The sequence below is a fragment of the Phoca vitulina genome, unplaced genomic scaffold (genome assembly GCF_004348235.1).
Source record: "Phoca vitulina isolate PV1807 unplaced genomic scaffold, GSC_HSeal_1.0 scaffold32, whole genome shotgun sequence".
NCBI lineage: Eukaryota > Metazoa > Chordata > Mammalia > Carnivora > Phocidae > Phoca > Phoca vitulina.
Window position 1 is genome coordinate 7,438,922 of NW_022589735.1, and position 18,216 is coordinate 7,457,137.

General features: G+C 41.2%; 1 protein-coding gene across 1 annotated transcript in view; it reads right to left on the reverse strand.

Moving 5' to 3' along the window:
- Nucleotides 1–2,844: 2,844 nt before the first annotated feature.
- RAD50 (RAD50 double strand break repair protein) overlaps nt 2,845–18,216 on the reverse strand; it is an 83,662-nt gene continuing 68,290 nt past the window's right edge. The window contains exons 22-25 of the mRNA XM_032425195.1: nt 7,810–7,895; nt 7,154–7,296; nt 4,527–4,660; nt 2,845–3,190 (exon numbers count right to left, since the gene is read on the reverse strand). Coding sequence (XP_032281086.1) covers nt 3,004–3,190; nt 4,527–4,660; nt 7,154–7,296; nt 7,810–7,895 — 550 coding nt within the window. The 3' untranslated portion in view covers nt 2,845–3,003. The remainder of the gene's footprint in view (nt 3,191–4,526; nt 4,661–7,153; nt 7,297–7,809; nt 7,896–18,216) is intronic.

Sequence of the window (18,216 nt, forward strand, 5' to 3'; positions counted from 1 at the left end):
TGCCTGTATTTATCTCGTATTGCCCTTACTGTCGTTCCATGTTGTAATGACTAGAGCTTTCAGAAACATGTTGATAGAAGACACCATGTTTTTTATTTAATGGGAAATGCTTCCTCTTTTGCTATTAAGATGACTTTAATTTTGATTTGATGATAAATAACGTTAAGAAAATATTTTGGGGGTGCCTGGGTGGCTCAGTCAGTTAAACCTCAGACTCTTGATTTCTGCTCAGGTTATGGTCTCAGGGTTGTGAGATTAAGCCCCACATCAGTCTCTGTGCTCAGTGGGGAGTCTGCTTGAGATTCTCTCTCTCCTTCTCCCTCTGCCCCTCCCCCCACTTGCACACTCTCTCTTAAGAAAATCTTAAAAGATTCTTCGCAGAAGTTTTAGTTTTGCTAAAGCTAGGAGATACTGAATTTTATCAAAAGATGGTGTTTGTGGTGTCTATCAATCAGAACTTTTTCCTCTTTGGCTTTATTATGGTGATGACTTATGAACAGATTTATCACCTTTTGAAATATTCTTGCATTCTTGAGCTACTAGTAATTGTGTATGCTTACTGTATGGCTGGGATTGAAGGGCTTCTAGTTAATTTACAGAGTCCTGGATCTTTGCTCTGAGACTGGTGTTTTTTCTCCTGGTACCTTTGTGGAGATCATGCTAATTTGGTAAATAGGGTAATTTTAGTTTTTCAAAGCAAATTAGGATGGCTGACCCTTGTCAGTCTGTGGACAGGAAGCAGATGGCTCGAGTGGTAGCTCTGCTGCTGGGCTCTTTGATCCAAGGATTGGGTGAGGGTCTGGACCAGGCTTTCTCAACCAAGGTTCTTCATGTGAATAATGGAACACAGAAAATGATTCAAGTAACTTTTTTAAGTTCTCCCACAGAGAGTATGTAACTAACTATAGTTGCCCTTGAACGATGAACCCTGGGAGCTAGGGGCACCGACCCCTTCAGCGCAGTCAAAAACCCGTGTATAACTTTACTGACTGGAAGCCTGATGATATCAGCAGTTGATAAAACACATATTCTCTATATGTATTACATACTGTATTCTTAGCGTGAAATAAGCTAGAGAAAAGAAAATACTAAGGAAATCATAAGGAAAAGGAAATGCATTTATAGTACTGCACTTCATCGGGGGGAAAAAACCCACGTATATGTGGACCTTTGCAGTTCAAACCCATGTTGTTCAAGGATCAACTGAGAGATCACTTTAGATGCACAGAAACGGATGACAATGGGTACAGTAGGAGGTTCCTACTGCTATAATAAATTAGCCCACAGACAAAACAACACAAACCGATTCTCTTACACAATTCGGGAGGTCAGAACCCCAAAATCAGGGCTCTTAAGTCAGTGTCGGCTGGTTCGTTTTCAGCCTCTGCTGGTTGCCTGGAGTGCGCGGCTTGTAGCCCTCCCTCCTCCTAAGCACCGCACTGCAGGCTCGGCCTCGGTCAGCACCCTGCTTCTCGGGCAGCACACACGCTCTGCTTGAACTTGGCTTTCCGTGATTACACTTAGGGCCCACCAGGAAGATCCCGTCTCAAGCGCCTTACCTTTAATCACATCTGCCAAGTCCTCTTTGCCACATGAGGGAACATTCGTAGACCCCAGGGATTAGGACTTTGCGATCTTTGGAAGGCGTTCTCTAGCCTATGGCAGATACCCGAGGGCCTCGGGGCTGGATTCTTTGCACACCCTGGTTGAGGAGGACTGCCCGTACCATATACTCGGTAGTCACAGATGTACAAAACTGCTTGTGCCACATGACTGAGATTCAGAAAGCTAAAACTCCATGGTCTAATTCAAAAGTGTGTGACTTGGTAGCATTGTGTGTGTAATGCTTGGGAAAAGCTTCCTGGTGTCAGCTGGCAATCCCAGGATAAAGGTGTGACTGGACTTTTGTTAGAAATGACCTCTGGAATGAGAATGAGTCCTACTCTTCCAGGTCTGGTTGGACCCCACTGGGAGGAGGCCAGGACTTGGTGAGTCTTGCTTGCCTTCCACACTGGAACGCACACTGGATGAACAATCAGGATTGAGGGTGAAGCAAAGATGATACACAGGACAGATGTAGAGAGGGACAGACTTCTTCATGATGGCAGATCATGCCCCAAGCCAAGGGTGGCCTGCTCTCGATCAGAGCTTTCCAAAGGTGGATGTGCACAGTGGAGAACTTCGTCTGTCTAGAGAGAGCCCCCAGTTTGGATGGCTGCCTGGCAGGGGCACGTGGGGAGGGAAGATGGTAGGTACTGAATGACATGATTACTTAAGGTTCCTTCAAACCCTGGTGCCCCATGTGACTACTTTGAATATTACTTGGGGAAACAGTCCCAGTGAGGGCGGTCACTTCCTGGATTTATGAAGTTCAGAGCAGACTGAAATATTAAAACCTCTTCATTTCTGGTCATCTTTAGATATGAATGCTTGCTAATAACTCAAATTATCAAGACTGTGAGAACCTACTTCTCAAAAGTCCATTGAGAAGTGGCAGTTGAGTGAAGTAACCTCAGGTACCAGGAAGCATTCATTTATGCTGGGAAGGGAAGCAGGGGAGTGGAGGCCAACTGTGTTGCTATTGAGCCCCCCAGGCCCGTCAGAGGCTGCCTGTAGGGGGCTGAAGTTCCGGAACTCAGTCCAAATTTCATGTGAAACAATTTTTTTTAAAAGATTTATTTGACAGAGACACAGCGAGAGAGGGAACACAGCAGGGGGAGAGGGAGAGGGAGAAGCAGGCTTCCCGTGGAGCAGGGAGCCCGATGCGGGGCTCCATCCCAGGACCCCGGGATCATGACCTGAGCCGAAGGCAGACGCTGAACGACTGAGCCACCTGGGTGCCCCCATGTGAAACAATTTTAATGATGGTAGAACCTCTCAGACATTCAAAATCCTAGACGCAAAGCTCCTCTGAGAGGACAGATTTTCCTACTGACTCAGTTGATACCAGAAATAAGCAGTTGCCTGAGGACTTGTGTTTCCAAGGCAAAATCTTGACTATTTTTAATGAACATAAGAACCCAGGGAGCTAACACTACATTTCACAATCTCTGAGCACTGATCGATGTTCTTCTTAATCCTGTAGAATTTCTCCACATATTCAGAACGGCCTAAGAGCTCCACAAAATCTTCATCGTGAGTGATGACCAGAAGCTGGAAGTTACGCTGCTGTGAGCGACTCTTGATTATCCTGAAACAGTATATTTAGAACGTTTTATTACTGGAGAGCGCAAATAATCCTTTCCTTTATATAGAAAGCCACTGAGAACCTTGTCGGACACCTGACACAATGTGCCAGCCCTGTAGGAAACTGGAGAGGGGTGGGGTGGACCGAGGCCTTCACACCTGCCAGCTAGGAGTCCCGTTGCCGCCCCCCCCCCCCCCCGACAACACCGGTGCCTGAAGTGATTCTTCACCTAGGTCTGACACAGGCACTGGGAAGAATACACGATGTAGTTTCTTCCAGAACACAAATTTCTTCTTACTAAAGCAGGCAGAAATGTTTTACTTCATTTTCCTCAATATCTGTGCTGTTCAACTTTAGTAGGAGTCTGACTTGTCTGGGGTTTTTGTGACCTGTCACTAATTCTGTTGGGAGACAAAAAAAAAGACCAACTACAGGCAAGGGAAATTACATCTGCAAGCCCCTCTGCCTTCTCAGGAGCTGGGTCTACTTAGAATTCTGCCACCACCAGTCACTAGATGCATCATTAGTATGACACACAGGAGACCTGAGTGGGTGTACTGGGAACATTTTTGCTCATTATCTATATGCTGAGGTAACTAGCTACGAGACTGAAATCAGGCTTTTTCTTTTAACTAATCATTTATTTATCCCTTGCCTGCAGCTGGATGCACTTAGCTTTCAAAAGTAGTAGCCCTTACGCGCTGGCCACACAAGACTACGGAGACATGGCTGAGAAAGGGGTCCCCACTATCATCTCTGCCAGAAAGAATGTATCTGGAGCCAGAGTACCCAAAACAGCTGCTCTAGCTTAGAAAAAGGGCCTTTCCTCTGTCAGCAGTCTTTCAGCAATGGGTGCCTATCCCTGGAGCCTGTACCAAGGGCATGTGAATGTGGCAAAGGTGTGTGCAATTCTACTTTCTAGATTCTACTTAACCACTATTACACTTTTTGAGTAAGAGCTGTCATTCCTCATAGGGCTGGGGAGATGGGCCCAAATCCACTGTTACCACCTATAAATGTTTTAGCAGGGCATGCTAAGTCCTCTACGTGACACGTGGGCACCGCTGGGGGGTTTACAGAAAAACCAAACCAAGCCAGGAAACCCTTCAGTTTCCCTATGAACACACTCGGGGAGACGCAGGATGTGTCTGGGACTGCTGTTCACTACCTAGTTCTTTTTTAAGCATCTGAAGAATTACTATCAAAGGTAAAGCCTAAGATCTGCCACCAACCAGCTTCCCCAAGGAAGACACATCTAGAGAGGATTTTCACCATAGGTTTTAAGGTAAGAAAGACGAAGAGTTCTATCATAACCTGACCCCAAACTGGAGATACTTACTCAACAAGAGCATGTGCAAGAGACTCAATGTTTTCTCGGTCAAGATTTGTTGTTGGCTCATCCAAGGCCAGGATGCCACAGTTCAAGCAGAACGTTTCAGCCAAGGCCAGGCGAATGATGAGTGAGGCTAATACCTGGAATAAAGCACCAGGGCTGAGCTGTACTGCACAGACCTTTTCCTCATTCACTTTTAGGAAAGCAGGCAGACCTGGCCTACTGTCTTTGTCAGGGAAAGGGAGCAATGTCATGGGCTCACTGACCTTAGGTAAATCACTGCTCTTTTATCTGGGAGAGCCTGGCACTGTGACCAGACTCTTACACCCTTCCAGAAGGTGAGCCATCTGTCAGTGGCAGTGAAATAAAACGCTAAAAGCAATGGTGATCTCACTATCCCCAAATGTACACAAATCTTGTCAGCTATAATGAAACTTGAAGGCACAGGTTTGAATCTGAAATGCATTACTGTTTATCTGTAACTAGTACTTTGAGTAATAGTATAAGATTAACAACGTTAAAAATTCAAGGCCTGGATCTTTTATTTTCCTGATAATGAGATTAGTTAGAAAACATGGACATATGACAACTTCCAGAGTCCCACACACACTTTTTCTGAGTTATCTTGAAATCTTTACGTTCCGTGGTGCAAAAGGGGCACCAGATACTACACTTAAATGTCTACATGCATAATTTTGAGCAAGCTGAGAGAGAGAAAGAATATTCCTGGGTCAATGTATCAGGAGTACAGAAGTATGTTTTATTTAAGCTTACCTACAGGAAATCCAAGGAACTGACACTTGGAGGCACTTTCTTGGTTAATAGAAACCCAACACTAAAACCCTCAGATGCAGCTGAAGCCATCTGAGGGCATAAGGGACACAGAATTAAGACAGAGTAGTCTAGGAAGTATCAAATACTTATGTGTGAGCTGTCAATACCCCGTCCCCCGAACCTGCGAACAAAGGGGCATCAGTGAGTGACAGAGCAGTTGACAGCCTCTGACGCCCAGGGCAGGCTGGCAGACCGCAGAAGTCAGGATCATAGCTGGGCCCTTTGGGGAAGACCCTTCCTTCCTGTATTTGAACCCTACTGTGGCTGCCACCTCTACCACCACGTACTCAGAGTAGAGTTTAAATGAAGTTCCTGGCCCACCTCTACGAAACTATTAGTCTGTCTTCTTCTCCAACACCAAGGAAGCAATTATTGCTAATTTTTATAATTTAGAGTATCTTTAGGAAATCTACTTTGTTCAGAAAATAATTTTCAAAGTATTCTTAATCCAAGGGACAGGTTTCAAACTCTGTATTTTCTTATTCATAATTACCACTGAAAATCACCAAAGCAAGTAGGAATACTGATTATAGATCACAAATTTCTCATTTTTGCAAACTATGATTAAGATAATAATCTGCATGTGCCTTAAATTGGTATCTGCTGTCTGGGCTGACAACAAAATACATACACACAGGATTGTCTTAAAGCAAAAACTGAAAACTATGGAATACCTCAGAGAATGTGAGCAGCCATTTCAAGAACTGTTAAGATTTTGTTAAGAAAATTGGGAGGTCTAGAAGTGTTATCAGATATAATCTGCTTCTAATCTGAAAGGAGGAAGCTCAAGAATCCAGACCATCTTGTTACAAACCTACACACAAAGGACCCAGCCTCGTTCCCAAGGATGCAGGTCCAATTTTCCTGACTCGTTAAAGCTTTATTCCTCTTTCTGATTTGCTCTGTGCTCCCTATCCAACATAGCCTATTCTGCCACGCCTCATGTGGAGCTAAGTGGCCCGGCCCAGCAGCTGGGGGTGGTGGTTGTGGTGGGTGGGTGGTGTGTGTGTGGGTGTGTGTGTGTGTGGGTGTGTGTGTACACAGAGGGGAGAGGCAGCTGTGGGTGTTATGGCTTCTGGTCTAGCAGACCCTTCTTTTAACATTTTTAAGCAATCTCTATAGCCAACATGGGGCTCAAACTCACAACCCCAAGATCAAAGGTGTATGGTCTACCAACTGAGCCAGCCAGATGCCCCTAGCAGACCTTTCTTTTAGAGGATCTACAGGCCCAAAGGCTAGGCTGAAGGGGGAGAGGGGCAGGGACTCAGTCCTGTGATGGGGCTGCTTTCTCAATGAGAGCTTCATATTTTAATGCCTCATCTGGCTCAACCTAGGATCTGGTTTGGTAATACTGCCTATCATTGTTTCTAACATCCCTCCCCGACCTTTGATTGCTCTGAAATCAGGATGCACTCTTACAATTACAGTTGCATTTTTTTTTTCTTTCTTGGTGGCACATAAAAGTGTGTCTTATAAGTGATGACACAGTAACTTTATTCCCACAAGGCGTGTTATGAAACAATGGTTGTTAGCTGCTTGTTCTGCATAAGGCCTATCACGTGAGAATGTTTCAGACCCCTTCTCCTAAAGGACCACCCAATGGTGCAGGAAATGCTGGTTAGAACTGGAAGAGTGGAACGGGATAGCTGAGTCTGATCAACTTTATGTGGCAACACACAGTGCTCCCAGGAGCTTCTCACCATTCCCGGGCAGCCCTGGGTGCTTTCATGGCACCAACAGTACTTTCTCCCGTCAATTCTCTGTGCACAGGGGGCTCCCGAGGCTCTTGAGATACCTGCCTTTTGTCCAGCACTGCATCGTCCTCGCATATCCAAGGCTGTGTCTCCCTTTAGCATCACCACGCGGTAGTTATAGTTCCGCCTTTTATCAGAGGCTGATACATTTTCATCGGCATCGGACCGAATTTCTATGTATTCAATATCTGACACAAAAAGATTATTTCAGAGGAACCTACACTCTGTAGCCTTTTGTCACTTGCAGATACTAAGTAAGCCTTCCATGAAGCAGTGTGTGAAGCTGACATTACCAAACTGGCTGAGAGGGTTCAGGAGGCAAAAGCAAGCCCGATGCCCCAACCCTCAGTCTCAGCTCTGCCTTTCTTAGTTCCCCTATTAAGAGTTTCCTCCTGCTGGTTTTCTTCTTATCGCCTTTCAGCTTATCCCTATCTACACTTCAACAGAATCTATTAGGTCATCAGTTAAATATAATATGTACATAGCCAAATATGTAAGTCCTGTCAGGCTCTGGAATAAAAAACCTTGCATTTTTTTTTCCTGCTACAAGATGTTGTCAAGATAAGAATTCTTAGAAAATCTCAAAGAGATGTTCAGAAAGGGGTCCAGGCGATAGTGCTGGCATGATGAGAGATCCTATGCGGCAAGAGCTAGGGACGGGGCTTTGGAAAAAAGCATTCACGACAAATCATGTCAATTACCTTGTCCACGATAGGTACTTCGCCAAAGGTCACGAATAATTTTGTTGATTTCTTCCATTTTCATACTGTGAAATTTCATGATTGCTCTGGAAAAAGAAGCCATTAGTACTTAAAAGAAAAATAATGAAATAATTATATGTAATAGTATATTTTAAAATTATGAAATATATAATGTATATCATAATAAAAGTAACATCTTAACAATCTCATGAAATTACGGGTATTTCCAATGATAAAAGCAGAATACAGGAAGAGCTAGAAACAATAACCGGAACATTGCTGCACGGCTACTAGTGAATGCAGCCAGGCGTGCCCCTAGGGCCTGAGTCCTGACCCTGCTCCACTGTCACTCCGTGACAGGACAAATACCCCCTCAAAGAAGTATTTAAATCCTGTGAAAATCTCAGAAAATTTGGACACCTTTTCTTAGGCTTACTGGAAGGACTATAGCCACTGAGGCCCACCAGGTACAGGAGGACCTACCTGCGGAATAAAGGGATGGCAGCGAGTTAGAGACGGGAGGGGAGGTGTACAGGGTCCCCTAGTCTATGGGGACATACGCGCAACTCTGAAATGTGGCCTTTTCATTTCTGTTACTAGTAAGGTTTACCGAAAGTCAGCCTAGCCTCTTCGGGTGCTTTAATTCCTCAGATGTTTGAGCTTTTCACCAACCAGAAGGGATGGCTGAGAGAGCAATTTAGAGACTTAAGCTGAGATGAACCTCAAAACTTCTATTTTTCCTTCCTAGTTGAAGACTAAGAAATCCTAACTCCAAATATATGCATTAATTTCCATTTGTCCTGTCAGCCTCCCCACCCCCACTCCACAACATACTTAAAAAAACTAGTACTTTCTAAATACTAGAAAGAAGGAAAGAAACGTTTGTAAAAACAAAAGTAGCCTGTTAAAAACTTCATTCTTACTACAGTCACCTTTCCTTAAAAAGCCCTTAGGTTCTTTGGAAATGGGTTTATGAACTAATAAATGTCGCATCAGTGACAAAAAGGCAAACATCACTGCCATGACCATACAGAGGATGTGAGGTGGCCCTACTTCCATTTGCAAACCTCTTATCTGATATATACAAAAAAAGAAACTGAACGTAATGCTACTGGCTCTGCAGAATCATTTCATGATCTTTTGGTTCACCAGCAAGAAAGAAAGAAATGACTCAACATAAATACATTTTAAATATCAGATGAAGGATTTTTAAGTAATAAGACTGGAAAAAACCATATTGTGCTTGCTGGTGAGAATGCTGCAAGCCTCCATTTTCTAATTCATATGTCTATCCCAGCCTGACATTTTACACTCCTGTCAAAAGGACTGAGACCAAACTTCTAAGTATTTGCCAAATAAGCAACAAAACCCCTCGAGAATGTTCTTAGGACCAATCATGTAATCCACAGCTCTTCACACATTACAATCCTGATTTTTTTTTTTAAAGATTTTATTTATTTATCTGACAGAGAGAGACATGGCGAGAGAGGGAACACAAGCAGGGGGAGTGGGAGAGGGAGAAACAGGCTTCCCGCGGAGCAGGGAGCCTGATGCGGGGCTCGATCCCAGGACCCTGGGACCATGACCCGAGCCGAAGGAAGACGCTTAATGACTGAGCCACCCAGGCGCCCCCTACAATCCTGATTTTTCAAATAATTAAAAAAAAAGGTTATCTTCGGGGCGCCTGGGTGGTTCAGTCGTTAAGCGTCTGCCTTCGGCTCGGGTCATGATCCCAGCATCCTGGGATCGAGCCCCGCATCGGGCTCCCTGCTCCACGGGAAGCCTGCTTCTCCTCTCCCACTCCCCCTGCTTGTGTTCCCTTTCTCGCCGTGTCTGTCAAATAAATAAATGTTGTTTTTTTTAAAAAGTCATCTTTCCATTCAACTTAAAGATCTTTCATAACTAACCTAAATGATCATACCCAAGGTGGAGAACAAACTCCACGTGTCCAAGATGCACACACACAGCCCCTGCCATGGGTTCCTTGTACAACAGAGGTGGTGCATCCTTATCTGCGAGAGAGAGAGCACTGCAAGTAGCAGCTCTAGTCCTGAGGGAGATCTGGACTCCCAAAGGGGTGTGTCATGCTGAGCTGATGCCTAGTGCTGTTGGCCAGACCATAAACTAATCTTTGTATCATGTCTCTCCAGTATGGAGTTTACCACCCCACTTGCAACAGCAGGGGATGATTAAGATAACCACATTACATCCACTTGACATTAGTTGTTACTACTAATGACCATTTAAATCTGTGAAGCATAATTATGGTAAGCAATTATGTCATTTAATCCTTACAACAATACTGGGAGTTAGCTTTAGTTATCCCCATTTTACCGTTAAGGAAACTGATACTTTAACAATGAATTTTTCTGAAAAAGAAATTGATCCTACCTATAATAGCATCAAAACCAATAAAATACTTACGTACAAATCTAACCAAGGAGGTCAAAGATCTCTACTCTGAAAACTAAGACACTGATGAAAGAAATCAAAGACACATATAAATGAAAAAGTATCCCATGTTCATCGATTGGAAGAATATTGTTAAAATACCAAAAGCCATCTATAGATTCAGTGCAATCCCTGTTAAGATCCTACTGGCATTTTTTACAGAAATAGAGGAAACACTCCTAAAATTTATATGGAACCACAAAATACCCCAAATAGCCAAAGAAATCCTGAGAAAGAAGAACAAAAAGCAGGAGGCATCACACTTTGATTTCAAGCTATAGTCTTGAAAACATTATAGCACTGGCATAAAAATAGACAAATCAGAACAGAATCTATAGAGCCCAGAAACAAACCCAAATATAAACAGTCCAACTAAAATGTGCCAAGGGAGCCAATACTCAATGGAGAAAAGGTCATCTCTTCCAATAAATGATGCTGGGATAAATGGATATTCTCATGTAGAAGAATGACTGGACCCCTATGTTACAACACTCACAAAAATTAACTTGAAATGGATTAAAAGCTTAAATTTAAATATAAGACCTAAAACCATGAAACTCCTAGAAGAAAACATGGGAAATAAGTTCTTTGACATGATTTTTTGGAAATCATACCTGAAGCAAAAGTAACAAAACAAAAAATAGGGGCGCCTGGGGGGCTCAGTCAGTTGAGTGTCTGACTCTTGATTTTGGCTCAGGTCATGATCTCAGGGTCATAGGATCAAGCCCCACATTGGGCACTCACCAGGGAGTCTGCTTATTATTCTCTCTCTTGCTCTCCCTCTGCCCCTCTCCCTGCCCTTTCTTTCTGTCTCAAATAAATAATCTTTATTAAAAAAAAATAAACAAGTGGGACTACATCAAACTGTACCGCAAAAGAAATCATAAATAAAATGAAAAGACAAACTACAGAATGGGCAAAAATATTTGCAAACCATGTATCTGACAGAGGGGGTTAAGATCTAAAATATACAAAGAACTTAGGGGCGCCTGGGTGGCTCAGTCAGTTAAGTGTCTGCCTTCAGCTCAGGTCATGATCCCAGGGTCCTGGGATGGAGCCCCAAGTCAGGCTCCCTTTTCAGGAGGTAGTCTACTTTTCCCTCTGTCCCCCTGCTCGTGTTTGCTTGCTCTCGTTCTCTCTCAAACAAATCTTATTTTATATAACACACACACACACACACACACACACACACACACAGAGAACTCCTATAATTCAATAGCAAAAAAAAGTTGACTCTTGAACAACATGAAAGTTAGGGGTGCCAAGTCGTCACACAGTTAAAATTCATGTGTAACTTTGCCCTAAAACCTAACTAATAGCCTATTGTTGACTGGAAGAAGCCTTACCCATAACATAAACAGTTGATTAACATATACATGTTATATGTATTACATACGAGAGTCTTACAATAAAGTAAGCTAGAAGAAAGAGAATGTTAAGAAAATTACAAGAGAAAATACTTTTATGGTACTGTACCTTATTTACTGAAAAAGATACACATTTAAGTGGACCCACACAGTTCAAACCCATGTTATTCAAGGGTCACCTGTAACCCAATTAAAAAAAATGGGCATAGGACCTGAACGGACATTTTTCCAAAGAAGATACACAGATGGCCAATAAAGTACAAAAAAGTACTTTTTCTGATTTTACATAAGAAGATGTGTCACTAGTCATTAGGGAAATACATATTAAAACCACAATGAGATAATACTTCATAGCTGTTAGAATAGCCATCATCAAAAAGACAAGAGATAGTAAAAGCTGGCATGGATGTGGAGCAAAGGGAACCTCTGTGCACTGCTGGTGGAACTGTAAACCAGTGCAGCCATTATGGAAAGCATTATGAAGGTTCCTAAAAAAAATTAAAAATAGAACTACCATATGATCTAGCAATTTCCACTTCTAGGGATATATTCAAAGGAGATGAAAACAATATGTCAAAGAGATATGTGCACCCCCATGTTCATAGCAGCATTATTTACAATAGCCATGACATGGAAACAACCGAAGTGTCCATGGGTGGATAAAGATGTGTATATATTCAATGGATTATTATTTAGCCATTAAAAAAATGAGGAAATTCTACTATTTGGGACAATATGGAAGGACTTGAAGGCATTATGCTAAGTGAAGTAAGTCAGAGAAAGACAACATTGTATGATCTCACTTATATGTGGAATCTAAACAAAACAAAAACACCAAACTCACAGAAAAAAGGAATCAGATTTGTGGTCACCAGAGGTGGAGGATGGGGGGAGGGAGAATTGGAGGAAGGTGGTCAAAAGGTACAAATTTCCAGTTATAAGTAAGGACTAGGGATGTAACGTACACCATGATGACTGCAGCTAACATTGCCATATGATATACAGGAAAGTTGTTAGGGGAATACATCCTTATAGTTGTCATCACAAGGAGAAATTTTTCTTTTCTTTTTATTGTATCTATATGAGAAAATGGATGTTAGCTGAACCCATTGTGCTAAGTAATCATTTTGCAGATATGTAAACCAAACCATCACGCTGTACATCTTAATACAGTGATGTATGTCAATTATTTCTCAATAACAGTGAAAAAAACCTGAAGTCTCATGACATTAGCAACTTGGTCACAATTAGAGAAAAGTGGTTAGGATGTTAACAGCCCTTGAATATCATAATTAAAATTAAAAAGGCAGCCAAAATGCCATCTTGAAAGACACCAGGCTCAGATAATTTTATGAATAAGTGTCAGCTCTATATAAAGTATTACACAGCAAGGGGAGATATAAGAAAAAAAAGGAAAAAAAGTATAGGCCTAATTATTTTGCTTATGAATACAGATACAAATATTCTAAATAAAATCAAATATAGTGGTAAGGCATTAAAAAGACCAAGTAGTATCATGGTATTAGTGGTATCATGATCAAGTAGCATTTATCCCAAGGAAGCAAGACTAGTACAACAGGAAAAATAATTTAAGATAACTAACTGCATTAACAGATTAAAGAAAAAAAATGATTATCTCAGTAATTGTCAAAGTATTTGATATAAACACTGAGTTTTGATAAAGTATTCATAAAGTGAAAAACAGAAGAAATTTTTTTAACTTGACAAAATGACTATCAGATATCCACAGCAAGCATCAAATTTAATGTTAAAATAGAAAGGAGTACTTCTAAAGAACAAGAGAAAGATGCCCCTTCTTATGGCTACTCTACAATAATGTCCTAGAAATCCCTAAAAATTCAGTAAGACAAGAAAAATGAAGAATAAATGAGGGGAAACAACTTATTGTTTCTGCAGATGATATAACTGTGCACTTAGAAAATCTAAGAAATCAACTGAAAAACTAAGACTAATAAGGTGGTCAGATATAAACATAAAAAAAAATTAGTATTACGTAGTAAACAAAATCCAATAGGAAACCTAATAGAAAAGAGGATCCTATTCACAGTGGTAATAAAAATTATGAAATACCTAGGAAGAAATCTAACAAAATGGTACAGGATCTAGAGGGAAAAGCTATAAAAGCTATAAAACCTTACAAAAGAACAACCCTTACCACAGAACAAAAAGAACTGATTAAGTAGGAGAAACTTACTATTGAGTGTAAAATGGGAGATTTAATATTGCAAAGAGGTCCATTCTCCCCAAGTAATCCATTAAGTTAAATGCAATCCAAATAGAACTTCCAATAAGATTAAAAAAAAAAAAAATTGACGTCCACAAGGTGACCCTAAAGTTAGTATCAGATAAAAGAATAAATCAAAGTACTGGGACAGAATCAAGATGAAATAACCCCCCCCCCCCCAAATAGAGAACTTTTAGTCTATACCTGGTATTTCCCATCAGTGGGAAAACTTTCAATAGTTTGGAAAGAGGGAAAGATTACATCTCTATTTTTACTTTTTATTTTTTTAAAGACTCAGAGAGAGCAAGCGAAAGAGTGAACACGTGCGCGCGCGCGCGCGCACACACACACACACACACACACACACACCCAGTAGGGGGAGGGGCAGAGGGAGAGAAACTTGAGCAGACTCCAGGCTGAGCATGGAGCCCAACATGGGGCTTGATCTCATGACCCTGACATTATGACCTGAGCTGAAATCAAGAGTCGGACACTCAACCAACTGAGCCACCCAGGTGCCCCATACATCACCATCTTTATTAAACCTCAAAATCCAAATGAATTAAAGGATTAAAAGTTAAATAAAACTATAAGAATAAATTATTAATAATTATAAATAAATAAATAAAACTATCAGTTTTATAATCTTAGGACTGGAAAGCCTTTCTAAGGGAGAAGCCATAAAGAAGAAGGCTTAACGATTTGCCTACCTAAAAATTAAGTCACTAAAAGTACCATAAAGTTACAGGTCAAATGACAAACTGGGAATAACTACTTGCAATGTATGAGAAAAGGATTACCATCGAAAATCTATTAAAAAAAAAAAAAGTGGTACAACTCACTAAGAAAAAGATAACCTAATAGAAAAGCTGGTAAAGAGATATGAACAACAATTCTCAGAGAAGAAATACAAATAGCCAACATATGAAATGACATTTAACCTCACTAGTAAACAAGGAAATGTAAATTCAAGTGAGAACATTTTTTGTGCAACAGACTGGCAAAAATTAAAAAGGTTGATAATATGAAATGCAGTCATGGAGAAATGGGTACTTTCACACACTACTGGTGGAAACACAAATTTTGTGTTTTGGGAAGGCATTTTGGCACTAACAAGTTAAAGATGCACATACCCTCTGTCCCAGTAACTCTGTTTCTAAGAAGCTATCTTTCTGGTCTATCTGCCCACGTGTGCAAAGACTTATGCTGTAGCATTAGCTATAGTATCAAACATTTAAAAACTTCCTAATATGTCCACTGGTGGTTAAATCAAGCAGGTAACATCCATTTCATAGAGTATTATGTAGCCATTAAAAATAATGACATACTGGGGCGCCTGGGTGGCTCAGTCGTTAAGCGTCTGCCTTCAGCTCAGGTCATGATCCCAGGGTCCTGGGATCGAGCCCCGCATCGGGCTCCCTGCTCAGCCAGGAGCCTGCTTCTCCCTCTTCCACTCCCCCTGCTTGTGTTCCCTCTCTAGCTGTCTCTCTCTGTCAAATAAATAATCTTTAAAAAAAAAAAAATAATGACATACTTACATATATATAAAAGATTTTCATCACATTTTCAGGGACAAAACAGAAAAATACCTACAGTGTGATACTATTCACACAAAACAAAGACCTATTTGTGTGTACATAACATGCAAATGGCACGGTTAGGGAAATGACAATGTCATCACTGTAATAATATTTAAGTGCTGAATAAATTCTAGTCATTGTCATGGAAATGAACTGAAGTCTAATATGAACCGTGCTGTGTAGTGTACACAGTAATGGACAACAGGGCAGCATAAATATCTGCAATACAAGGCTAAGTGGTACAAACACCATGGAGCATAAAGGAAGGAAAAATTACATCATTTGGGAAGGGCTTCAACAAGGTAACATCCCACAGAGGAGCAGGATCACAGGAAAATATGAGGCATCTTAAGGGAACAAAATGGTTCAGTTTGGGTAGAACACACTGAATAGTGAGAGACAAAATGGGGAAGACCAGACGTGGAGAGTATTTCTTCATATTAGAAGTGAATAGGGACCACCGCCTTTAGGAAAATAAGCCTGGTAGAAGTGTAATGGGTGGGAAGGGACAGTACAGTGCAGAACCCTGTGGGAGCTGACTAACACAGGCCCGAAGATTAACTTCACAACACACCTTGTAGCCCCTGGACTTTACAGGTAATGAATATTTAAGAATGACCTTGAAAATTCTTGACCTGTAGTAAACTATCATTCTGCTCAAAGATATGTATTTCACTGACTGGAAACTGTTGCGGGTAAGTGGTCATCTGAGTAGTTGCACCAGCCCCACCGTGTGCCTGGAGTGTGTATGCCACTCAGTTACGTTTATCCTCACTCCTGTGAAGTAGTAGGTTTTGTGAAAAGTGACTCCCAGAAGAAAGTGAAAAGGTCCAAGATCGAAGACAGTAGTGGTTTATAAGTTATTCAGTCTTATATTTAAATACTCTTTTGCATGTGGAAAGAGTTCCTTAAAAATTTCAGTAACAATCAGTCTCATTTTAAGAGGACAAATGATGGCTTTAGTGGTATTTATATTTTGATGCTCTATCAAAGTCTTAAAATGTGATCCTCACACACGACAAGGGCTTAACACGTTATCCAAACCCACAGAATGTACAACACCAAGAGTGAACCAAATGTAAACTACAGATTTGGGGTGATCTGCTGAGGGATGGTAACGGGGGGCTGGGGGGGAGGCTATGGTTGTGGCACAAGAGATTGGTGGAGAGGGGGAGGGGATATGGCAAATCTCTGTACTTTCTGCTCAGTTTTGCTATAGACCTAAAACTGCTCTAAAACAGTGTATTTAAAAAGAGAGAGAGAAAGAGAGAGATCTGTGCCAGCAGAGCACGTGAGCTGTTTCCATCCATGTCCCTCATCCTTTATATGCCAGGCTGACTGGACTGTCCTTCAGCACCTCTTTGCACCATGGCTTCTGCCCAAGCAATGAGATAATTTTTTATTTTGTTCTAAGTTGTCCAACTGCCTCCCACACTTGCCCCCCACTCTTGGACCTGAGTTACTGTCTTCTTAAGTATACATGGGTTCCAACTTGATGTCACAAATGTAGCTTATTAGGCCTCCCCAGGACAGTAGTTCAGGGTTTTTGTTGCTTCTCTGAGTCCATTTTTTAAATAATTTTGGGACCCAGCCATTAGCAGAGAACTGAACACCTGAAAAGGAGTCATTCCAGAAAGCAGGTATCTTAAGGGTTGGAAAAATATCACCTAAATAGACCAAAACCTTACCTGTCAGGAAAAGACCTTTCCAGTTCTTACCTCCTTCATTATTTAAACCATAACCATGGCTCAAGATACTGAGATAGAAAACTACCATTCTGCAAAATTTGAAGTGATACTCAAAATCCGAGGAGCACATAAAATAGCAAGTGGAAGTGGATCTCCCCCCTGGTCTCAGCTAGTTCACTGAATAAAACATTAAGTAAAAGGGCCAAATACATGAGTCTTATTAATAAAAAAATTAGTTCAGAATTACGATAAAAACTACTAACTTAGTGAAAATTTACCACGTTGGAAAAAAGCAACGAAGATTATACTTGCAAAAGACATTTTCCAACATTATCCTCATCCTTGTATTTAAAGGCGTACCAAATTTTGAGATATATAAATTGCTAAAAAAAACTGGCTGTGACCACTGCTATTCGTGATCACACTGGATACTCTTCCCTATTGCTCTGGTACTTACCACAGTGACAACTTCCTGTCTCCCTATATTTCGGTCAGCGGAAGCACTCTTCTACAAGGGAATGATGAGTGTCATGTTCTACTGAGTATCATGTCCTACTGAGTATCATGTCCCAAACTAACAGGGACTTTCACTACTTAGCAAAACTCAAAATCTGTTATTTACCAAACTGAAATTGTACATTTAAAAGAAAAAATGACCTCTTTTTCTAGATGAAACCCTTAAAGACTATTAAACTCATTTCCTATTAAACTTAAAACTATTGAACTAATTTCCTTTAGCCACACTCTCAAATATCAGCTTTTAAAATTCAGGCAGTGGTTCAACTACTGTTGAAAGATAAACATTTGGTTAAAGAAATCTGCAGTGAGTGAGAAGTGAGAAACCAGCTATCTTTTGGTTTTGCTTGATGCTATGGTGAGGTTGCTGATGTGGAACTGTACCGTATTCACCGCGAGGGCAAGAATGGTGGCTGTGAGGTGAGCCCTGGATCAAGCCCTCATCCCTAAGCTCTCCTCCAGTACAAGGAGCCAGGCTCTGAACAGACTCACAGAGCTGGCTGCCTTGGCTGTAAAACAATGAAAGTTACGTGTTTTCACTGAGTTTCATAAGTGTGACT